Source organism: Mycteria americana, chromosome 21 (genome assembly GCF_035582795.1).
Source record: "Mycteria americana isolate JAX WOST 10 ecotype Jacksonville Zoo and Gardens chromosome 21, USCA_MyAme_1.0, whole genome shotgun sequence".
Taxonomy (NCBI): domain Eukaryota; kingdom Metazoa; phylum Chordata; class Aves; order Ciconiiformes; family Ciconiidae; genus Mycteria; species Mycteria americana.
Window position 1 is genome coordinate 1,055,949 of NC_134385.1, and position 20,561 is coordinate 1,076,509.

Genomic DNA, 20,561 nt, shown 5'->3' on the forward strand with positions numbered 1-20,561 from the left:
ACAGGAGGAAATAAATAGTTGTACTCTTGCTTAGGTGAGGGAAAATAGAAAGACCAGACTTACATTTCAAACCCATTCACTTGTTTTAGCAGCACGTTAATGAATGAAGTTCAGACAAGCTCTTGTGAGCAAAGAAAGCCCAGCTGGAATAAACAGTTCAGCATGCTAATCCAGTTAGGGTTTCTATATTCATCTCGGAGGGTATTGCAGTATCATTACTGCATTAAGGCTCAGCTACACAAAGCAGAAGGAGCAGAGGTTGAACCAGTGGGATTTTTCGTTTCATCAAGCCTGACATCTCTGAGGTAACACATCATTTTCATCTCCATTTGAAAGCATTAATAAAAATTTGTTAGTTCAACTTGAATGCTTCAGGAAGAGCCTCCCAAATCAAAAAAAAACTGAACACAGAGCTTGAATGCACCCAAATTAACTCCTGTTTACTGGGGAAGCAAGCACTTTATTACTACAACATGGAAAAGGATTATGGCAATTAAAATCTCTGAAGTGAGCATGGTAGGGTACCGTCAGGGCTATGGCACAGGTTCTGCAGAGGAGGATTTGCGAGTCACTTTTTGTGCTGAAGCCCGGGTGAGGCAGGGCAGCAGCTCTCCGGGAGGCTCACCGCCTGCAGACCGCTCCTCCAGACCCGCCGGCAGCCGGGGCGAGTCCGGGAACTGCTCCACCAAGCTCAGGCTGGGCGAGGCTCACCTGGGCTAAGTGGAGATGGACAAACACAGCATCAAAAGCAAGCCCTCGCTTTGGTTTTCTACATCCTCAAAAGACAGGTGACTCCTAAGAAGCAGACAAGAAGGGACAAGAAAATCTGCTTTCTACTCCTTTGTGCATTTTCCCCAGATTTCAGTACTTCAGTCTGGATTAAGTTCCAGAAGTTCTGATGCATTTCCTAACGCTTTCAGTTACAAAACCAGTCCCTTTCCAGCTCGTCACGCTGCCATCCAGTTGCCTGTCCATGGGTACAAAGCCTCTATCGTTACCAGACCCTGTCAGACAGCATGCACACCCAAAAGGATTGCGCCAGCACCTGAAAGCATTGTCGGAAAGAGAAAAGCTGCAAGCCAGCTCAGTATCAGAGCCCTGCAGTACTGAGCAAGAGTGCTATTTTGCTAGTTCAGTCTATAGTTTCCCCTTGTATCATCTGCTCAACGCCTTTAGTCATTTTTCCTCAGGAAATACCCCTGAAGTGGGGGCATTTAATATCAAGCACAGCTGCTCCTTCCACATTTGCCTCTCCTCAAGGGTAAGAAACACCCATGGATCACCAGGACACTGGCAAAAGCTCTTGTCTAAAAATAAAAGCGTTTGCGAGCGAGCAGGAGGCCAGGCAGAGCCTCCCTTGGTGACCGCTCTCCCTGGGGACACCTCACCACTGAACGCTTCTCCCACGCAGCCCGGGAGAGCCCCTTGCAGTGTCTCCTGCTGCATTTCATGAGCAGGAAGGGATCCCCCCCAGCCACGAATGTGCTAACATGGCACCAGCTTTATTCCCAGTTCCCATTGCTGTTTCATCTGAGAAAAGCAATTATAGCTCAGAAAGCCTCCACATCGCTGTGTTGTGCCTGTCATCCTGGGGAAAGCTTTCACTGCCTCTATCCCCCAGCTGCACCGCTGCAACCTGCTAACACGGGTCCTTCAGCTCCAGCCAAACTAGAGCAAAACCCTCTCTAGAGAGCCCGCCTCCAGCAAACAGGACTCTACCTGGCTGATGGGGACATGGATGCTACCTTGAATTTTTAGTCACTGTTGGCAGGTCACAAGGAATGCAAGGAAGGGAGCTATAAATTTACTAATATCGATAAGTGGAACAAATTTCCACCTTGGGAATGTTTGGCCTTTCTTCAGCCAAGTGGAGCTTTCAGTGTCCTGAAGCTCCTCACGCTAACTCAAAAGCAACATAAAATCCAGGGTTCCTGCAGAGTAAACCAAGATTTTTCCTCCCAGTGACTTTCCAAGTGCTTTCCTGGGTTGCAAAGCATCGCAAGTCATTACAGCATGGCTTCCAGATGCTTTCTTCCATTTGCTCTACAACATACCAGGAGAGCATTTAACAGCAGAGTTTCCTTCCCTTTCAAATGTAAAAGCAAGGGTTTCCTTTCACTGTGAAGTAACAGATTATTTTTTAAAACAGGTTCCCCTCCCCAAGCAAATCTCTTGGTCCCGGTCCCCGTCCCCCCACAAAGGGCTGAGAAGCTGCAGGGATAGGAACGAGAACGAGGTGTTGGGAGAGGGGAGGCAGCCGGCCGCCTGGCACCGAAGAAAAGCCAAGGACGGAGGTCAGCAGGACGAGCTGCTGGTCTGCCTGTGCCATCCATCTGGCAGGCTCCGTCTCCAGCCTCCCTAATTACCAGGGAGTTTTCGGCCAGGGGTGATAGAGGAGATGAAGAGCGAGGGGAGCAGGCTGCGTGTTGGAGCTGGAGGGATGCTGCGCAGCTCCTGCCTGCAGGCGCAGACCATCAAATGGGAAGGTGATGCTTGTCATATGTGGCTCAAAAGCTCAAGGGGAGAAAGAGGAAAGATCCGAGCTGGATCTCTGCAGAGGACAGGATGCTGAGGAAGAGGAAGCAATTCTTAGAGCTCACAAGCATCCCCCTACTTTGTGACTGAGTTGTCAGCGTGGCCAGCTTGGCTCTTAGGTTAATCCTCTCTCATAGTCAGTTTAAAGAGAGGGAACTGGGAAAGCTGGTTTATTTAATAGTTGTGAAATACCTGGTGCATCTGAAATGAACTCTCCAGAAGCCCAGGACGCTGCCTGGTCTACAGGGAAGCAGCAGGACTCTGCTGCCCTGCAGGGTTCTTGTTGCATTGCCCTGCCTATGCAGCTCTGCCAAGTGAGTGTCTAAATTAAAGCATTGCTCCCGATCGTGTCACAAGTATTGCAGCACACCCACTGCGATTTGGGGTTGTCTGTCAACTGAAAACAGTTTTTCCTGGCTGTAGCGGTTCCCAGGAGCCTGATTTATCCTGCAAGGTCTCTGGCAGGACATTCCTGAGGACACAGGCCAGGGGAAAGCAGGAGTGGGGGGACAGTTTATCTGCAGCATCAGGAAGATTTCCATCCTAAGAGGCTGTGCCTTCAGTCTGTTGGCTTTGCAGCGAGGAAGCTCTTTCTGAAGTCCAGCCTAAAATTTCCATCTGATCTTCGCTATCTCCGCTCACCCTCCCAAGACCTGTGCAAATAAGATCTGATGCCTTCTAAACACTTACAGACACTTGTCACCTCTCGCCGTAGTCCTTATCTAGCTGAGCTCGGTCCTGTCCTCCTCAGGGAGCTGGGAGGGCCTGTGGGGTAAAGCTCAAAGCAGCTGCCACATGCTGTTATGTCGAGCTGGTTTGCTCCCTGCAATTAGAGCAGGCGTCTCACACCACGTTGTGGGCATTGAAATGGCTCTTGTCTAGCAGGAGGGGACAGGCAGGTGTTGCATGGCCCAGAGCTCCTGCCAGCAAGGCACCAAAACCTGCCAGCAAGGCAGGAGGGAGAGCAGGTAGGGTACCCAGGACCCCGCACCAAACTCACTGCTGATCTTGAGCAAAGAATCATCTTTCTGGGCCTCAATCCTACCATCTGGGGGAAAAAAGAAAAAAAAAAAAACCACAAACCACAAACCAAACCTCACATCTTTTTTTCCCCTTGCCTTCTAGCTGGTGTCTGGTTTTCTCTTTACACTATAAAGCTATAGTATTCTCTTTATACTACAAAGCTGAGCGAAACACTAAGCAGTGGGGTTATTCCAACACATTGTCTGGCAAGATGTGACTGAGGTCAGGCCTTGAAGTATTTCCATAAACAGTATTTAAGAAGTAAAATAATACATACTGCATTTCTTGCAAGTAGTTGCCCAAGAGGGACCTGAGCAAAGCCTAGATCTACACTGCTCCCTGCCCAGGAGAGGGCAAGGTCATCTCCATGGCTGGGAACATCCTAGCAGCCGCCCCTCTCCTGCTCCAGAGCTGAAGGCTCTACTGGGGCACCAGCGAGGGGGGCAAGGACTGCGCCCACCCCTTCACTTGCACAGGAATGAGGGAAAGAAAGGGAAGAGCACACCAGCGTGAAGAAGCCTTGTATCTCACTATGTTTTAACTTCAGATCTTTTCTGCATTGTTTCTACATTTCAGCAGCAAGGTCCACAGCATGACCAGAAATAACGCCATTGATTTCCAATGCCAACTCATGTATTTTCATTGTTATAGCCCCAAGATGTTACTAGTTGATTTTAATTAAGGGAATCCCATGAAGCACGTGGACTGTACACACTCACCCTGGCAGAGCAGCCGAGTTGCGATACCAGCTTTAGAAGAGCACAGCACAGAGCAGGACACATGCAACGCCACCCCCCCTGCCCCCCGGCTTGCTGGGCACCAGCTTTGCTTGTAAAGCGGCAGTGGTGCTTCCGCAGCCCTGCGGCGACGGCACGCTCGCGAGTCACCCCCCGCCCCGCAGATCCTGCGTAACTCGCTGCTGTCCCCGTGCTCGCGGCGCTCACCTCCACAACCGCACCGAGCAGCTGCGCACACAAGCTGTACCAAGCGGCACAGGGCAGAGGGTACATTTGCGAGCAATATATAATTTCTAGAGCTGGATCGGCACCCTGCGGGTTCCCCCAGCCACCCTGGGGACGTTACTGCAACCGACGCATCTGCAATAGCTTAATTCAGGATTTTGTACAGGGCGCGTGCCAGTGACCCGACGCTTCGGTTCATCACATTCACATGCTGCTACCCAGCAGAGTCCCACTTACTGCTGGGCTAGAAGATACTAGAAACATCTTTTCCAAATAGCCTTTAAATATATTACACGCATCAAGAAGAAAGCAATGCATAAACCAGATGCTTGGCACTATAGTAGGGTATATGTCTGCAGCATCCACTCCAGATTTGCTTTCAGATGGACTGTTCTACTTAATAATCTTGGTTTTTCTCGCTTAACTCTTTGAAACTGAAGATATTACTTGAGTTCTGCACCCGTCATCTGTAAATTAGAGGATAAGTCAGGGACACTGTCCCCGATTCAGTGGCCCAGGCACAGCAGTAGTAACCACCGTCAGACTGCTCCACGGCTGCTTGTCCCATGGGCAAGAGGAAGAGGGGGAAGATTGTTTTGCCCGACTTCACGGGGTTTCCCCACAGACAATCTGCTTACTGTAGACCCACCGTGGAGAGGAGGGACGCCAGCTCATGTTCACTGGTTTATAAATAGGGTGGGAAATAGGAAACCTTCACTCCTCAGCTTTCCTGTCAGAAATCTCTTCCTTGAATACGCTTTTTGATTGAAGTCAAAATTCAGCTCAGCTGCATTTTAAGCTCCTTTTGCATCTCCCACTCATAAGTATCCCTTTCTCCTGAGCTTGCTTAACTTACATCAAATATTTTTTTTCCATTGAATTCATGCTACTCTCAGTTTATAGCTCCCAGTTTACTTTACACCATACAGTCATTACACAGGAGATACCGATTACACCTAAAATGAACAAAATGGCAGAAAAAAACAATTCCAGAAGAAAGCAAGAAAGTAAGGGGTTATTTAACTTCTCACGGGAAGCCAGTCCGTTTACCTTTCACAGTCTCATCTGCAACTTCTTACCCTGCGTACCACCCCGACAGACCTATGGCTAAGATAGCGACACGGAGGCACACGAGCTCGGTCTGAGCAGTCCCCGCCATGCTCCGACAGCGGCAAGGCTCTGCTCCTGGCACTACAGGAAGCGCCCAGAGCAGAGTCACCTTCCCCCTCGTTACCAAGCGCCTGGCCAAAACCCGATTCCTACAGAGACCTCTTTAGCTATGCCATGCTCCAGAACCAGAAGAAGGTGCTAATTCCTGTACTGCCCACGGGAGAAGCTCCAGGTAACAGAAATTTTTATCTAAAGTAAGTTCAACAAACATACCTTGGACTACAGGCCTGCTTTATGCTCCGATCGCTCCTCCAGCTCCTCAGCCTCTCCCACTGCTCTGAAAGCAGCCCCGGCTGCCCCAGGGAAGCAGAAGTACCCCCCAAGGCCAGGGCAATGAGCAGGAAGCGCTGACCCAGCTGCAGCGTGCAGCCTGCAGGCAGGTGCTGCTTTTCACTGGCTACTTAAGGGTTTAGAAAAGAATTTTTACTTCAATCAGTAGATATTATCCCATTAACCCTTCCAGAGACCTGCCCCCATCCTCCATGCTCCCTGTAGCAGTTTGCTCGTTTGTGCTAACGAGGCATGTGTTATTGCTCATGTTTATGATTGGGTGTAGCTCATTAATTAGCTCTGCATGAATCAATAGGAGCCACTGAACACATAATCCTTGGTAATTCATAATGCTGTAGTTGAGGAAACTGTGTCCTTAGCATTAAACAAACAGTGATCACTATGATAAATCTTGGAATTATCGCAAAACATCAAAGCTTTGGGGCTTGGTGTGAACAATTAAGTGGTTAGGTCACTGCTGAGCAGAGAAGCGGTACGCTTACATCCATTGTCATTGACGACAAAGGTGTGAAGCACTATACGATGACTAACATGCATTTTTAATTAGATTTGAATCTATTAACGAAGTTTTCCTATTCCACCTCCTCTATAATTGGAATGGTCTTCAAATTTCTCCTTTTCTGAGCTACCAAACTAATAATTTATCCACTTTAATTTGTGATTCACTTAGTTTGTTTAGTCATCATAATGAATATTCAGCTTCATTAGCAGATATTTGGTTCAATTCATTCTGAAATGCATTCAGCTCTGTCAGTGTGGCAGTTGGATCGCTCTGCAGAGCAGCGGCTCCCAGCTCTGTGTGGGGACATGGCGTACGTGGCACTTGCTGCTTGTCACCTCTCCAGGAGCAGGAGGGGAGCTGGCGGGGAGGCGTGAGAACGGCCTCGCAGGTGCCCTGCGGTGGGGCGCTGCCCTTCCCGCAGCTCGGCGCGGAGCAGCCGGTGCCCAGGACAGCGCTTGGGCCTGGTCCCCTCTCACGGCACAATCCAAACCCCTTTTCCCACAGAAGCAGAGTTCAGCGTGGATGGGATCGGGACCCTGCTCTGGTGCGAACGCCCAGCTCCGCGCGCAGCACGTGCCGAGCCCTGGCCTTGGCTAGAGGGGCCAGGAGCAATATAAGAACGTGCTGGGCAGCCTGGAAGCGTGGCTGGGGCGCAGGCTGGGTGCCCACCACCGTGACGGGGACCCTGCGCTACGGCCACGCTCACCAAGACCCAGAGCGAGCAATGCGTTCAGCCAAAGGCACCGATCACGGCTCCACGCGAGCTGCCTTTCATGTGCATCATTTTCTTTTATGAGATGGAAAAGACTTTTAATAGCTGATTTTGATCATTTAGGGGAATTTAAAATTCCTTTGCAGTCGTGCTGCCAGGCAGTTCCAGCGCATCCCTTTGCACCCCCTGCTCTGTGCGTAGCTGTTTGTAAATTGAGAGTACAGATGACAGGAAAATAATGAAAGCATTTTTCAGAGCGGACCCTTTTGTCATTCCCTTTTTTTCTTTCATTCCCTGGAATAAAGTGCTGCTTTTAAGTCAGCAAGTCTTTCAGCTGTAATTACCCTGGACATTCAGAATTGACAATTAAGAAATGGAAAAAAAAAAAAAGGAAGGAAAAATAACCATTCATAAAAAATTTTGAACAACGTACATTTACAAAATGCCTACCCTAGGCAGATCTTTCCCACAGTCAAAGACGTTAGTCAAGGTAGATTGTGAAGGAATATCTAAAAAATCCTGAGCTTTTTTTCCTCACAAAATACCGGATCACGCAGACGCAGCGGCCGCCCTCCCCCCGGGATGCTCCGGGGCTGGGGGCTCCCCCACCGCGCTGTGAGCGGGGTCTGCCCGCCCCGCCAGTAACGTTCCTCATTCCTCCCTCCCCGCTCGGTCAGTAAGGAGCAACCGTCTAGGAACTGTGAGGGAAAACACCGCCTCGCCAAAAATGGGCTCTGCAGTTATTTTCCTGAGCACGGCCTGGAGCAGCACCGGGAGCAACCGGTCCCCCAAGCCCCTGCCTGGGAGCAGCCCCCGAGCTCCCCACCACCTCCCGCTCCCAGCACGCACAAGCACCACATCCTGGCAAAGCCTGGTTTTTCTCTCTGTTTAACGACATTAAAATAGGAAGATAAAAAGGCTAAAATAGGTGTCTAAATCTCCCAGTTACATCTTTGGCTGCCCCTGAGCACCAGCAGCACAGGGCAGTTTAATCACTCGGAGCCTTGCACTCCCTTCTGCACCGCGCACCTCTTGGAGACCTGTTGAAATCTATTACAGACCTTTGATCTTTTCCTACATAAAGGTTTTCCTGGAGAGAGTAGATGGGATTAAGCAGAAACAATTTTTCCAGAGAACTCTGTGGGTTTTTTTCTCCTCTCTCTGCTTTCTTTTTAAAAGAGGGGGAAAAACCAGAAGATGCTAACAGCAAAGACCCTGACAAGGGTTTGGGATTGTCAGCTCCTGAACAGAATCCATTTCGTCAATCAAATTCAGCATCTATCAGGAGCAAATTCTCAGCATGTGGCATAAAGATCTTGTAACACTGAACTGTTAAATATTTAGGGCAGATGACAAACAATATGTCATAATATTTGCAGAATTGCATTTGCTATTCAATGCATCATCTTACTTAAAGCCCTGATTTTTGGAAGCATCAACACAAGAATGAGAAACAATCAGTTGACTGCCGGTACTTCGTTACATTGTAAATGAAGTGTAGGATTTAATTTAGATTTCTTAAGTCTAATATTATATGCTAGGTGCCAGGTGGGTATTAACATTTATTAGCTGCGGCTTAGCAATGAATATTTAAGAATTTAATTAACATGCAATAATCGTCATTTTAATTGGGCTGAATTTTTATGTGAGACTTCATTTCACTGCAGGACACCTTCTATTTCATATTTATACCAGGTATATCTCTATTTCCAGGTAAAACAGGAGCTAATAACTAGTAGGGAAGGAAAATGGACAGAGAACAATAAAAATCCATGGCCAGCCAAGCTGCGCTACTCGAGGTTGAGCAGTTGTTGCCCAGCCAGCGTTACTGCTCCTCCTCCGCGAGGTTCATTCCTACGCACGATTTCCATTCTTACGAATGAATGCTTAGATTCATTCTTACAGCTGACACGGCAGACGGGGCACGGGCTGCTGCCTGGTCACCAGTTCAGGAGTCTGAGAGCGGCCCGAAGGCAGTACCTGCAGTGCCTGCAGAGCCCACCCCTTGGTCAGAGGTCTCGTGCGTGTCCGACGAGCCCCGGAGCCGGGGCTCCCTTGGAGCAGCTCCCAGAGATTTGCCCATTCCCGTTTAACTCAGAAGGCAACTTTTTTTCCAAAAAAGTGTTTTCAATTTTCAACACCCCGTATTCAGTTTGCAGTGAATATTCACAAATTAACCAGTTGGACCCAGTTTGCACTGGGATGAGAAAAGCATTTACCTGCTGGGGCGGAGGCTCCGCTGTAGCACCCGTAATGAATCGCTGCGGGTGCAGAGCGCGGCGGTGGCAGGGGGAGTCCGAAACTGGGGGCGTGCGCAGGGAGACCCGGTGCCAGCGCTGAGCTCCGCAGCACATAATAAAGACAAATCTGAAGTATTTTATCGTCCTGCAGATTGTGTTACAAGCCCAGTCAATCACAGGCATGAGCCTGGATTTATTTCAGTTGTGGCCTTGCTTCTCTGCTTCATATTTCGCTTGAGCCGTGCGCCAGATGGACATCACATCTAACACGAGATTACACCGCGGGCCAATAAAACACAATAGAAAAACATACTTAACAGCTGTGTTGCCTAAACCCTGTATTATAGATCCTTAATAATTTTAAGCTTTCAAACATTTTTTTTCTCCCATATATTACAGTTTAAAACGTGCTTATAGCCCAAAGCACAATCATAAAAATGACATCCGCGCACGCCTGATTTATTCGGTCATCGGTGATTTCCAGGACAAGTTTGCTGAGTTTACGCAGTCTCAGTGAGATTTTGGGGAGGGAGCTGCTCATCGCTCAGAGCAGGTGGGAGCCCAGGCGGAATCGCCTCCTCCAGCGCGCTTCTCCTGCGTGGCCGGTCTGGGCCTCGGACTCGACCTGCGCGGGTGGGCATGGTCCAGCCCAGCTGCTCCCCCCCAGCAGCGGGACGGCATAAAGCGGAGGCACGGATAAATCCTGGGCTTTAATTCCGTACTTGTGGCAACCCACGCACAAAAAATCTGAATTGCTAATTAATCAAAGTGAGCCCAAGTATTTGGTGAGGTATCTGATAGTGAGGACGCTTCGAACGCGAGTAGCCCAAAGCTTGCAAGGTCTACCTTGTCCAGAGAAAGAAGCCTGCCTAAAGTAAAGCTGCAGAGCTGGCGGGAGCGGCTCCCGGCCACCCCGAGGGAGGCTGGCGTGACCGGTGTCGCTGGCTCCTTCTGGCAGCTCTGCCCCTCGGGCGTTTCTCGGGCTGCAGCTCCCTCCTCACTTGTGGAGATCTGCGTTATGCTGTGAGCTGTATATTGGGTAAATGAAAAGTCTCTTGGCATTTTCATTGCCCTTATCTTGATGGGAATCTATTCCTAGGAGATTATGATGCTGCTTTTTTTTTTTAATTAATTGAGCCTGCTTAAAAAATAAAAATGCCCATTTCATTTTAATCATGTATTATGCAAATTAAAAATGTAAATATCATTAAAAAATCTGTTGCTAACTTAATTTATTTCTGCTGGAGCACTGCTGAAGGCCTTTGATCTCAGATTAGCGCTTTGATCTGCTCCCTTGGTCGGGGTTACGCACTGCTGCTGTGGTAAATTTTCCTTCTCAGATGTAAAACACGCAACACCAGAACAGCTTGTTCAAAGAAATGGCAGAGGAAACATTGCCAATTAGGCCAAGCGAGTAGGAGTTGCAAACGAGGAGAAGTTTGTTTCTAGAAGCTGCAGCCCGTGCACGCGGGCCCAGCCTTGCCCCAGCCCCGCGGCGATGAGCCGTGCCTGCGCCCGCTCACGCCGACGAGGGTGCAAACGCCTGTGCTAAACAAACCAAACCCGCGCGGCCCACGGACCAAACGGGTAATTTCTGTTAGAGGTGGCATACCTTTCCAGACCATGCCTATCTACTTTTCATTAAAAAAACAAGCCGCCATATTCCATTAATTTCTCATTTAGCGCGAGTAAAGTGCTGATACATACATTTTAGCTACAGTGTTTTTAATCAGTTAATTTAACCAGAAACATTAATAATGTATTTCTTTGCCACTTGACTGCTCATCCGTTAAACGGCTTATACATAGGAGAGAATGTCACCCCCTGCGACACGAAGTACCTAATACAGTGCAAGTGAAATAGGATTTTGCATATTCAATATCAAAACGAGAACGAGGGAGGCCCCGTCTCCTGGGAACGGATCAACCTGCTGTGACAGGCTTTCCGTCCCGGCAGGCGGGAAAATCCCTCCTTACAGGACACGCGCGTTTTGCTATCTGATTTTCTGCTTGAACTCATTTTCTTGGCATTACTTAGCAAGTACCTGGCCGTTCATTATGCTGCAAAACGTGGTGGAATCTGAAGTCCTGGGAGCGTTACTCGGTTTGCCAGCTCCTCCCGTCAGCCGCCGTGGGGTCCCCGGGACAGCCCCGGCGAGGCGAGCAGCGCTGGGGAGCCAGGCTGCGGGCAGGCAGCTGCGAGCCGGAGCGTCCCCCTCCGACAGTCGGCCCCGTGCTGAAGTGGCACGGCGGCGGCTGGGCGGCAGTGCCGGCGGAGGCTGCCGGTGCCTTGGGGCTGTCGTTAGGGTCAGAAATCTGAATTTTCACGTTTGCTTTTGAGTGTGTTGGGGGGACGGGGAGCTCCCGGCCACCTCGGGGACCAGCGGTTCTCCTGTGTCTGTCCCTCCTCTGAGCTCACTGCGGGGTTCAAGGCAGAGCGAGAGCTGTCTTTCCTGCCCCACGTCCTGCCTCTGCTGAAGGCTGTTAGGGAGCAAATCCAGCAACGTAAGCCGGGGCATTCATGAACCCCCCAGCCATGCTATTGGAGCGGGCAGACAGAGCGCGGAGGGGCTGCGCTGAGCACCCGCTTGGCTCCATCTCGCTCTCGGGTATTGTGGGCACGGGGGAAGCTGCCAGCTGGGCAGGTACGTCATGGCCTTCGCCGGTCCGCGGAGGCAGAGTGAACCCTGCGGCCCTCAGAACATACAGCTGGAAACACCCTGGACCTGAGAGCCAGAGAAACTGCCAGGGGAGTTAACGTTTGTCTGCTCGGGGACAGACCCGATTCCTTTTTAATTCTTACAAAAGATGTGTAATGAATACAGGCAGCGTGTGAGTGTAAGCAATCCAGACACACCGGCTCTGGGGTTAATCCTCTTCCTGCATTCAGAGTCAGATCCTCCTCCTAGGTTTTTAGCAATTAGCATCCAGAGAGAGAGCAACCTCCTTGGGCAGGGACAGCTTGGGCCTCTGAGCAGCAGCAGCAGCAGATTCCTGCACAGGGTCTCTCTTGCGTGATGCATGTTTATGAAGCCTGAAATTGCTTTGGATACGTGGCTGTGCTGCATCACATTAAGCAGTGCCACACCGAAGTGACAGGGCTGATGCATGATCAGCAGCAGTTTAAGGGGACAGGAACCCAGATCCTGCCGCTCCGTTGTTCTGTCAAAATCAGAAACCCATTGACGGACCTAAGAAATTATCTTCAGCTCCTTCCCAGAAGGTTTGTTTCAATCAGTTTGCAAGTTCTGTTTACTGCCTTTGCATTGAGCCCATCCACGGTCCCGTCGCAGGGAGTACATCCCGGGCTGCTGCAGTCGGACCTGTGCAGTCCGATGGGAGCCCGGGGAGGATCGGGCAGAGGGCTCCGCTGCGCGTCTCCGGGGTGCGAGGACTTCCCGGGTGGGAAAAAGGGCTCTCGACCAAATAGGTGCTGAAGGGTGGGAGCCCCCAACATCTTCCCGGCACTGCATTCCTCGCTCATCAGTTTACAGGATGACTTTGTTTCTGTTTGGAGAACACCAGCTGGCATCGACAGCAGACGCAGGGGCTCCACTCAACGCCTGGCTGAACGAGGGACCAGCTCCAGCTGAAGCTGGGTTTACTTGTGGAGCATTTTATAGTAGCAGCTCCTTGGGGGAAAGTGCAAGGAGAGACTTCTTGTGAACAAATCTGTCATTGCTTTTCCTTTTCTTTAGGTGATATTTATTGCCTTCTGGATTTTGCTGCTTTCCCTGCATTCAGTATTACTGCATTTGAGGCTGGAACAGTCCCACGCTGATGGCAGTCTCTGGGAGTTTTAGCTCCATTCCCAGTGCACAACCTCGTGCTCCTGAGAAATTTCTTTCACTTCCCGCCAGTGTTATTTCCTTTCTCTTTATCAGTATAAATGCCAGTCCTGGAGGGACCTGGACCATGATGGTGAAATTCTCTCCACTGGACTGGTCAGCTAAGCAGAAGCGTCAGTTCTCAAAGCCTTCCCAGGGCAGACACGTCTTGTGAGGAAGGGCTCTCCCGTCCTCCTGCCTCGGGGACCCGCCGAGCGGCATCCTGGAGGAAGAGGCACCAGATGATGCGCACTGGTCCTGACCGGCCCGTTTGCTAATACCGTCCCCAAACCAGAGCCCATCAGAAGAGGACAAACTGCCTTGCCACAGCCAGCCCCGCTGTTCGACAAGAAAGACATTTTGTGACGTCAGAGAAAAAATACATAAAATACAGATCTTGGGGCAGGAGAGGTCTGTGAGACGGAGGCAGGAGCTCTCGCGTCCCTGGAGGAGCTCAGGCTGGCTCCATCCTCAGTAAGAGCTATTTCAAAACAAGTATTTCTTCCAGGATGTCACATGGAAAGAGACTGTCAGAAAGCTGTCTAAATGTGTTAACAACACTGTCAGCGGGGGAGAGAAAAGTGTTATCAGAAATAGTTGTTCTTCAAAGCTAAGTAACTCAGTGATTTTATGAGGAGTAAAAGATAAGAGATCACACCACACACTAAGGGCTGTTGGAATTCTCTTTCTGAGAATGAAGCTGTTTGTTTTCTTAAAAAGGGGAAGAGGGGAGAAAGTGAAAACCTAAAACTTGGACTTTCTTGACTTAGCTTTCAACAAAGCTAAAAATAACTCCAACTGCATTCAGCCGGCGCAGCCAGAGCTCAGGATAAGCTAAAGCACTGGGAAAGGATCCCCAGCCCATCGCCCAGGCTTCTTTCTGGCTCCCTCCTGGGGCCATTCCAAAGGTCTTCCAGCATCGTCACCTGGAGATGGGGGAGTGCAACATGTCTTTGCTTGATGCAGACAGACTTGGGCCTGTTCTGATTGACATCAGCGGGATTTCGGGTGTTTCGTGGGATCCAGATTTTACCCTGAACAGAGAGGCTAATTTTCTGCTACTCAGTTAGAGTGAGATCCTCTGTGTTTTGCAGCTAAACCTCCCTTCACGTGCAGTGCCAGCCTCCCTCCCGCGGCCTGGCCCTACTATTGCTCTTCTGGTCTAGATCTAAAATAAGAGTTTCAGGCGTTTGCTTTGGATTCTCATTTTGAGTTTTTAAACCTGCCCACCTCAGCAGCAACGTCAGTGGTCATCACATAAAATAATATAAAATAATAAGACGGGAAGTTGATTCCAATTAGTGTACTTTCTCATTTGCTGGTTGACATTCTCTGGAGACCAATTAGCCTGCTTTAAAGGTAAAAGACAACCGAATAATTATTTAACCTGCCTGGTAATTGATATTTAAAATCCAAGAAGTCAGATGTAAAATGGATGGCTCCCTCAAAAAATACGTAAAAGTAAGTGATAACAGTTGATAGCGTTTGATCCTGTCCCGCCTGAGAAGATATCGACAGTTGGTGCTGAGGCATCTCCTACACGGCCGATTGCCAGACCTGGATCCCATTGCACTAAAGGCCGTACAAACGTGGCATAAAAAGGTTTTCAGGGAGAAACATATATGCAAACAAACGCAACCTGAAGTTGTTAAACCTCAGTGCGTGTTGTGCAACACATGGCGTTGCAGTAGGGAGTCTGTGGGCTGTATTGACCGGTGAAGGAAACAGCACGGTCCCTTCCTGGATACATTTGGCAGCGAACGCTCTCATGAACATCAGGAGGACGTTGCGAATCGTGACAGACCTCAGCAGAGCCGCGTTTGATCTGTCTGCAAAGCTACGGGAGGTCAAGAAAGAAGGAAGGGGAAGCTGGGACCTGAACAGACAGAGGCAACACTGGGAAAAGGTCATTAGCACCAGGTCAAGCGAGCAGCATCAATTAATCTCCAAGACATTGAAATACCGTAAAAAACAGGGCAGAGGCAGAAATGGTTTAGAGACAGACAGCAGCACTAAAGGACCTCTAGTTTTACTATCTCAGATGAAACTTGTTTATAGGTAGTATATAAAAGTGGAAACTGTTTTGTCGTTGCCTTTTTATAGCCATTGACTTTCTGTGTTTTTATCAGAGTGAAGTCACAGTGAGGTTACTGTCGTAAGGCCCGCGTGCGCTCCCTCTCTGGGGAGCACAGGGAGAGCTGACCAAGTTTGTTTGTCCGAACACTTTGCAGCAAATTGCCCAGCTTTGTGTTGCTTCATCTTTCCCATTGAGGGTTGCGGGGGACGCGTGGGTCCCCCCCAGCCCAGTGATCAGCCAGCTGATGTCACAGCCCTCATTCTCTCAGTAGCACAAGCTGATATTCTCCATTTTGCTCAAATGAAAAAGCTGCAACAATTATTTTCATAATTAGCTGGCTTTTCAAATTAATGCCAGTTATGCTATGTAATCATGATGAAGATTATGCATTAATCAGCTGTTTCAAGCCGGTTATTAGGCTCTTTAAATAATGATCGGAATGAACATCTCTGAAGGAGAGGCGCGCAAGCCAAGAGGGACGGCAGCGCGCGATCTCCAGGAGCAGGCAGGCGCTGCCGGAGGGACGGGGCTGGGCTCAGCACGCCCGGCTGCAGCGCAGAGCTGCCGTCAGACGCCCTCCGTCCCCCGGGCTTCCAAGGGAAGAGCAGGCTGTTGCATGTGGTGGCTGCTCTTCAACACCTTAGCAACTGCAGTAGATCTCACACTGTCCCAAGATATTCAGCACCCAGCAGTATAACCAGAAATACATTACTTCTGCCTGTCTGCTTTCTCATTGCCTGGCACTAAATTCAAGGTATTGGGTGGCTGCACAGAAAATTCTTCTGTGTCAAAAAGCCTATTATATCCAGTTGGATGTCTGGAACGTGAATTTATTTGGGATCAAACACCAATAATCCACACACCCAGTCCTTCTATATTCTATCATAATAAGACATGCTCCAAAGCAGACCTGAAAGCTCTGGGCTAGGAGAAAGCCTAATGTCAGCGAGTTGATAATCAATGTAACATGAACCCAGTTATCACTTCAGGATGGTGCTAGAAAACAAAAAATCCTTTGCTAAAATGTTCTGGACAGTAAAGCTTTGAACAGAAAAACGGGGATTAATCTCACGCTCACTTTAGTTTTGTTTATTGTTTCTGCTGTAATATTGTGTATGAACTTTCTCTGCCCTGAGAAACTTAGACTGAGCTACCAGCGTGTGCAAACTTTGATATGGATGAATAATTGTCCTTGCGCCGGTCAATAGCCAAATGTTTTGGCATGATCCAGTGAGAATGAGGCACTTGGACAATTTTGCTAGGCTCCTGCCTACACTGCTAGGCGTTCTAGATTGAAAACCTGGTCATAAGTGACTTGCTTGAAGATCGCATGGGACTGAAATGGGCCTCCCGAATGAGCATTCAGCCTCTTTTTCTTCATTCTTCCCCCTATTACCCAAGTTAGCACTGAGATCAGTAATACTTTTTTCTACCAGACACATGCAGTGAACAGCTCAAACGTTTTTGGATGTTTATGAATGTAAATTAATTACCACACTCACAACCGGGGACACAGATGCACAAAGTCTGCAGGAGGAGGGAAGTGACTTGCCACGATCACGGGGAGCAGAAAAGTCAGAGGCCTTCTGCAACTTCCTTTGCACCCGTGCTGTGAAAATCTCCAAGCACTGCTGCTGCGGTTTGCTCAGCCCATGGCTTTGTCGCGTTCCTGGGAAGACGCACAGAGCACGGCTGTCAACAGAAACGTCAGCTTGGCTCTTGCCAAAGTGGCACTCTTGGCTTACACCAAATTGCCACAAAAACTATAGATAATGTGTTCTGGCTCCTGGAGGAGGATTCATGCAGTTGCTTGAAAACTAGGAGGGCTGAGTAGACATCTGTTGTCTATAACAAAACATTTTAGGTCTACCTTAAATTGAAGAGGAAGATTTTCCTTCTGCTAATGAACCCAGAGACCATCTGTTACCAATTGCACTTGCTTATCTCACTCATCCATTAATTATTTTGGTACACTTTTTAATAACATAGAGCAAGGTTTATGTGTCTTTCCGTGGCTCTGTAAGGGGCACAGGACAGTGCCTACATCTCAGCAACAAGGACGTGCAATTACATAATTTACGCCTGCACTGAGTCACTTCACTCGGAGCGGCTGTCAGTGGGGAACTGAGGATAAGACTCTCGGATACAGAGCCAAGAAACCCAGCGATACCATGACATGAGCTTGCTGCCCTTGGGGAGGTGTAATGGCATTAACAACTTTGGAACACGGGAAAGCATGCATTCAAGATGTGCATTATTGAGCAGATAAGCTGTAGGGTAGGCAAATTCAGAAGTCTCTGCTGGTCTGAATTAAGAACTTGGATAACTAAACATGAGGAACAATAATAGATGAGAAGGGCACTAAAAATGGCACTAAAAATAGCAAGCAGCAGTGCTGCACTGCCTGCCTCCTGCCTGAGGACTTGGAGATGGGTGGACAAGGCAGGGAGGGGTCCAGCGTGGCACGGAGGGAAGGGCAGTGCCAGCTTCGTGCCGCAGTAACTCCTCAGAGCACAAACCTGGAGCACCTCTGCAGCTGAGCAGTAAGCCTGTCCGCACTTCCCAAGGTCTGGTCCTAAAGTGTTACGGGAAGCCACTCACCTACCTCATAAAAATATTCCAAGACTTTAAATTTGTCCCTTATTGCCCTGCAAAGCTGGCGCTCCGACCACTTCCACGGACCAGGATGTAACAGCAACCCAAACGTTTTCATGTCTTTATTTCAGCCCAGGAAACATCCTGGGAGCAAGCCTTGTTCAGCCTGCAAATGTCACAGCTCTGTCCAAGAGTTTTCTCGTCCTTGCTACATAAGATTAATAATCAAACTTCATGTGGCGTAATGCTGGTTTTGTCTTGTCTTGCAGGAGGAATCTTTGAGTATGCAGATGGCCCCAATACCCAGGTTATGAGTGCTGAGGAGCAAGCCTTCAGATTTTCTGCCAATATTATTAATAGAAACAGAACTCTGTTGCCCAACACAACACTAACCTACGACATTCAGAGGATACACTTCCACGACAGCTTTGAAGCAACTAAGAAAGGTAGGAGCACAGCACACTTAGCAGCTTTGTGGCCATTTATTCATTAAAAAAGGCATGGTTTGGCTTGAGACCCAGCAGCTCATTTTGTCCTGCTCTAGTCAGTGATTGAGATTAGAAGTCCTCCAGGAGCTGACCTTCGGAGGCATTTTAATAGAAGGGGAACAACTATTCTTTTTTTCCTCTGCAAACCTCACAAAACTCCTTTCAGTGTTTGCTTCTAATCCTGAGCGAAGGTCTGTAGGCCATGCCTTTGTTTATGTTAGTGGATCCCTGGCAGTTTTAACATCCCTAGTGTGGAAATTCAATTCTCTTCCGAACAGACTGTAATTTTTTATTATCGGGTAACAGCAGCCCACTTGAATTACTGAGGGGGAGGGAAGAAACGGGAGTACGCAGCGAAGGCTGTGGGGCTGATGACCTGAGGGCTTACTGAGTTTGCTTCTGTTTGGGGAGAAATGAAAGCTGCTGCCTGAGCTCGCAGTTATACGAGGGGCACCGCCGGAGAGAGGGGATATCTGCTCACAGGAGAGTTCCCTGACCCTGCCTGTGCCTTTTTAAGATTGTTTTGTTGTGGAGGTTTCCTCAGACCTCTGCCCGGCTCTCCTCTGTGCCGGGCTGCTGGGAGCACCCAGGTGGGCTGCACCGAGTGTTGGGAGAGGAGCAGAACGCGCAGGACCCGCGCCAGGGACACGTACGTGTCTGGGGGGACCCGTGTGCCTCAGCTGCTGTCTGCGTTCGTGCCCCTCCCGGGCTGGGAGCAGCGGCTTTCCCAAAATCTTTTCATGAAATGTAGCCGTCACAAAGCTCCCGCTGATAGTGGTAAGCGTTAGCGTTCAGTTGGGAAGGACCTGCAGAGGCAGTTGAGAAATAATCTGTTCCTGTTCCTCTGAAACATTTATACGTTTTTTCCCCCCTAAAAATGCAGCCCCGAATGCAGCTGGTCTGCTTTAATTTCTCAGTGAAAGCTTGAACAAAGCTATGAAAAGCATTATTTTGCAGAAAAAAATTCTATTCAAATTAATGGAAAAAAGCATTTGTCAGGGCAATTCTGATCACCTCCGGGTATTTCTTTCACAGCTCTGGAGGCTCAGCCATTTCTAACACACCGCAGCCGTTATCCCCTCCTCCTGAAACGTCCTTGTCCCTCTAACCACTGGTCCAGACCCCCACCTGCCATAATTCCTCCTCTGCCTCTCTTCACTGTTGTAATTACCTAATACCTATGCTGCTGTTAGTGCCCAGAAGCTTGTCTGTCCATCCACTGCCCCACGGTCCGTGTCAGGAAGAAGTCTGTGCCCCGCGGCTGCCCTGCCCTGCCCCGATGCTCACCCCTCCCGCAGAGGTGCCCCGTACTTCACTGACAGCATTCTTCCCTTCCCTTCCCTTCCCTTCCCCCCTTTTCCAGCCTGTGACCAGCTCGCTCTGGGGGTCGTAGCAATATTCGGACCTTCCCAAGGCTCCTGTACCAATGCCGTCCAGTCTATCTGCAATGCCCTGGAAGTCCCCCACATACAGCTTCGATGGAAGCATCACCCTTTGGATAACAAGGACACTTTCTATGTCAACCTGTATCCCGACTATGCTTCCCTTAGCCATGCCATTCTGGACCTCGTGCAGTATTTGAAATGGAGGTCAGCCACTGTGGTTTACGATGACAGTACAGGTAGGTAAAGGAGGGGCTTTAAAGGAGGAATCCAGGAGATTTTTTTGTTGTGGGTCCCATTTAGGAACTTTTCTAATGAAGCCTTTTAGGAGCAAATGATCCCCTGCAGGGATCAGTGCACGGACACGCCGGTTCCCAAGCATTCAGGCGAGCGCTGTAGAAGGCCCCGGGACCCCTTCTGAAGCCTTTCGTTCACAGAGCGCGTAGAAAGCGGGTAACCCTCAGCACCACCCCAGCTGACAAAGGGTCAAGGGGAGGATTAATTGTCCGCTGGTGTGATCTGGCTCAGCTCGGCTGTATTTGGCACCGCGGTGCCCATCTACACAAGCAAAGACCTTGGTCCGTGGCTGCCAGTGAGGGTGCAGTTTCCCAGCTAGAAGCAAAAGCAGTTCTGGAAAGTTTTTTGTTTTCTGGCTAATTCTGTAAAGCATAGCTGACAAAGTTTTTCACATAAAGCAAGCTGTTGATGGTTAAACAAAGCAAAGCACTGCACAGCACTATAGATTAAAAAAACCCCAA

General features: G+C 49.3%; 1 protein-coding gene across 1 annotated transcript in view; it reads left to right on the forward strand.

Annotated features, from left to right (window-relative positions):
• The window catches only part of GRIK3 (glutamate ionotropic receptor kainate type subunit 3), a 123,414-nt gene that overhangs the window by 50,067 nt on the left and 52,786 nt on the right, over positions 1-20,561 (forward strand). Inside the window, exons 2-3 of the mRNA XM_075522173.1 lie at positions 18,203-18,379; positions 19,785-20,042. Of these exons, the coding sequence (XP_075378288.1) occupies positions 18,203-18,379; positions 19,785-20,042 (435 nt within the window). The remainder of the gene's footprint in view (positions 1-18,202; positions 18,380-19,784; positions 20,043-20,561) is intronic.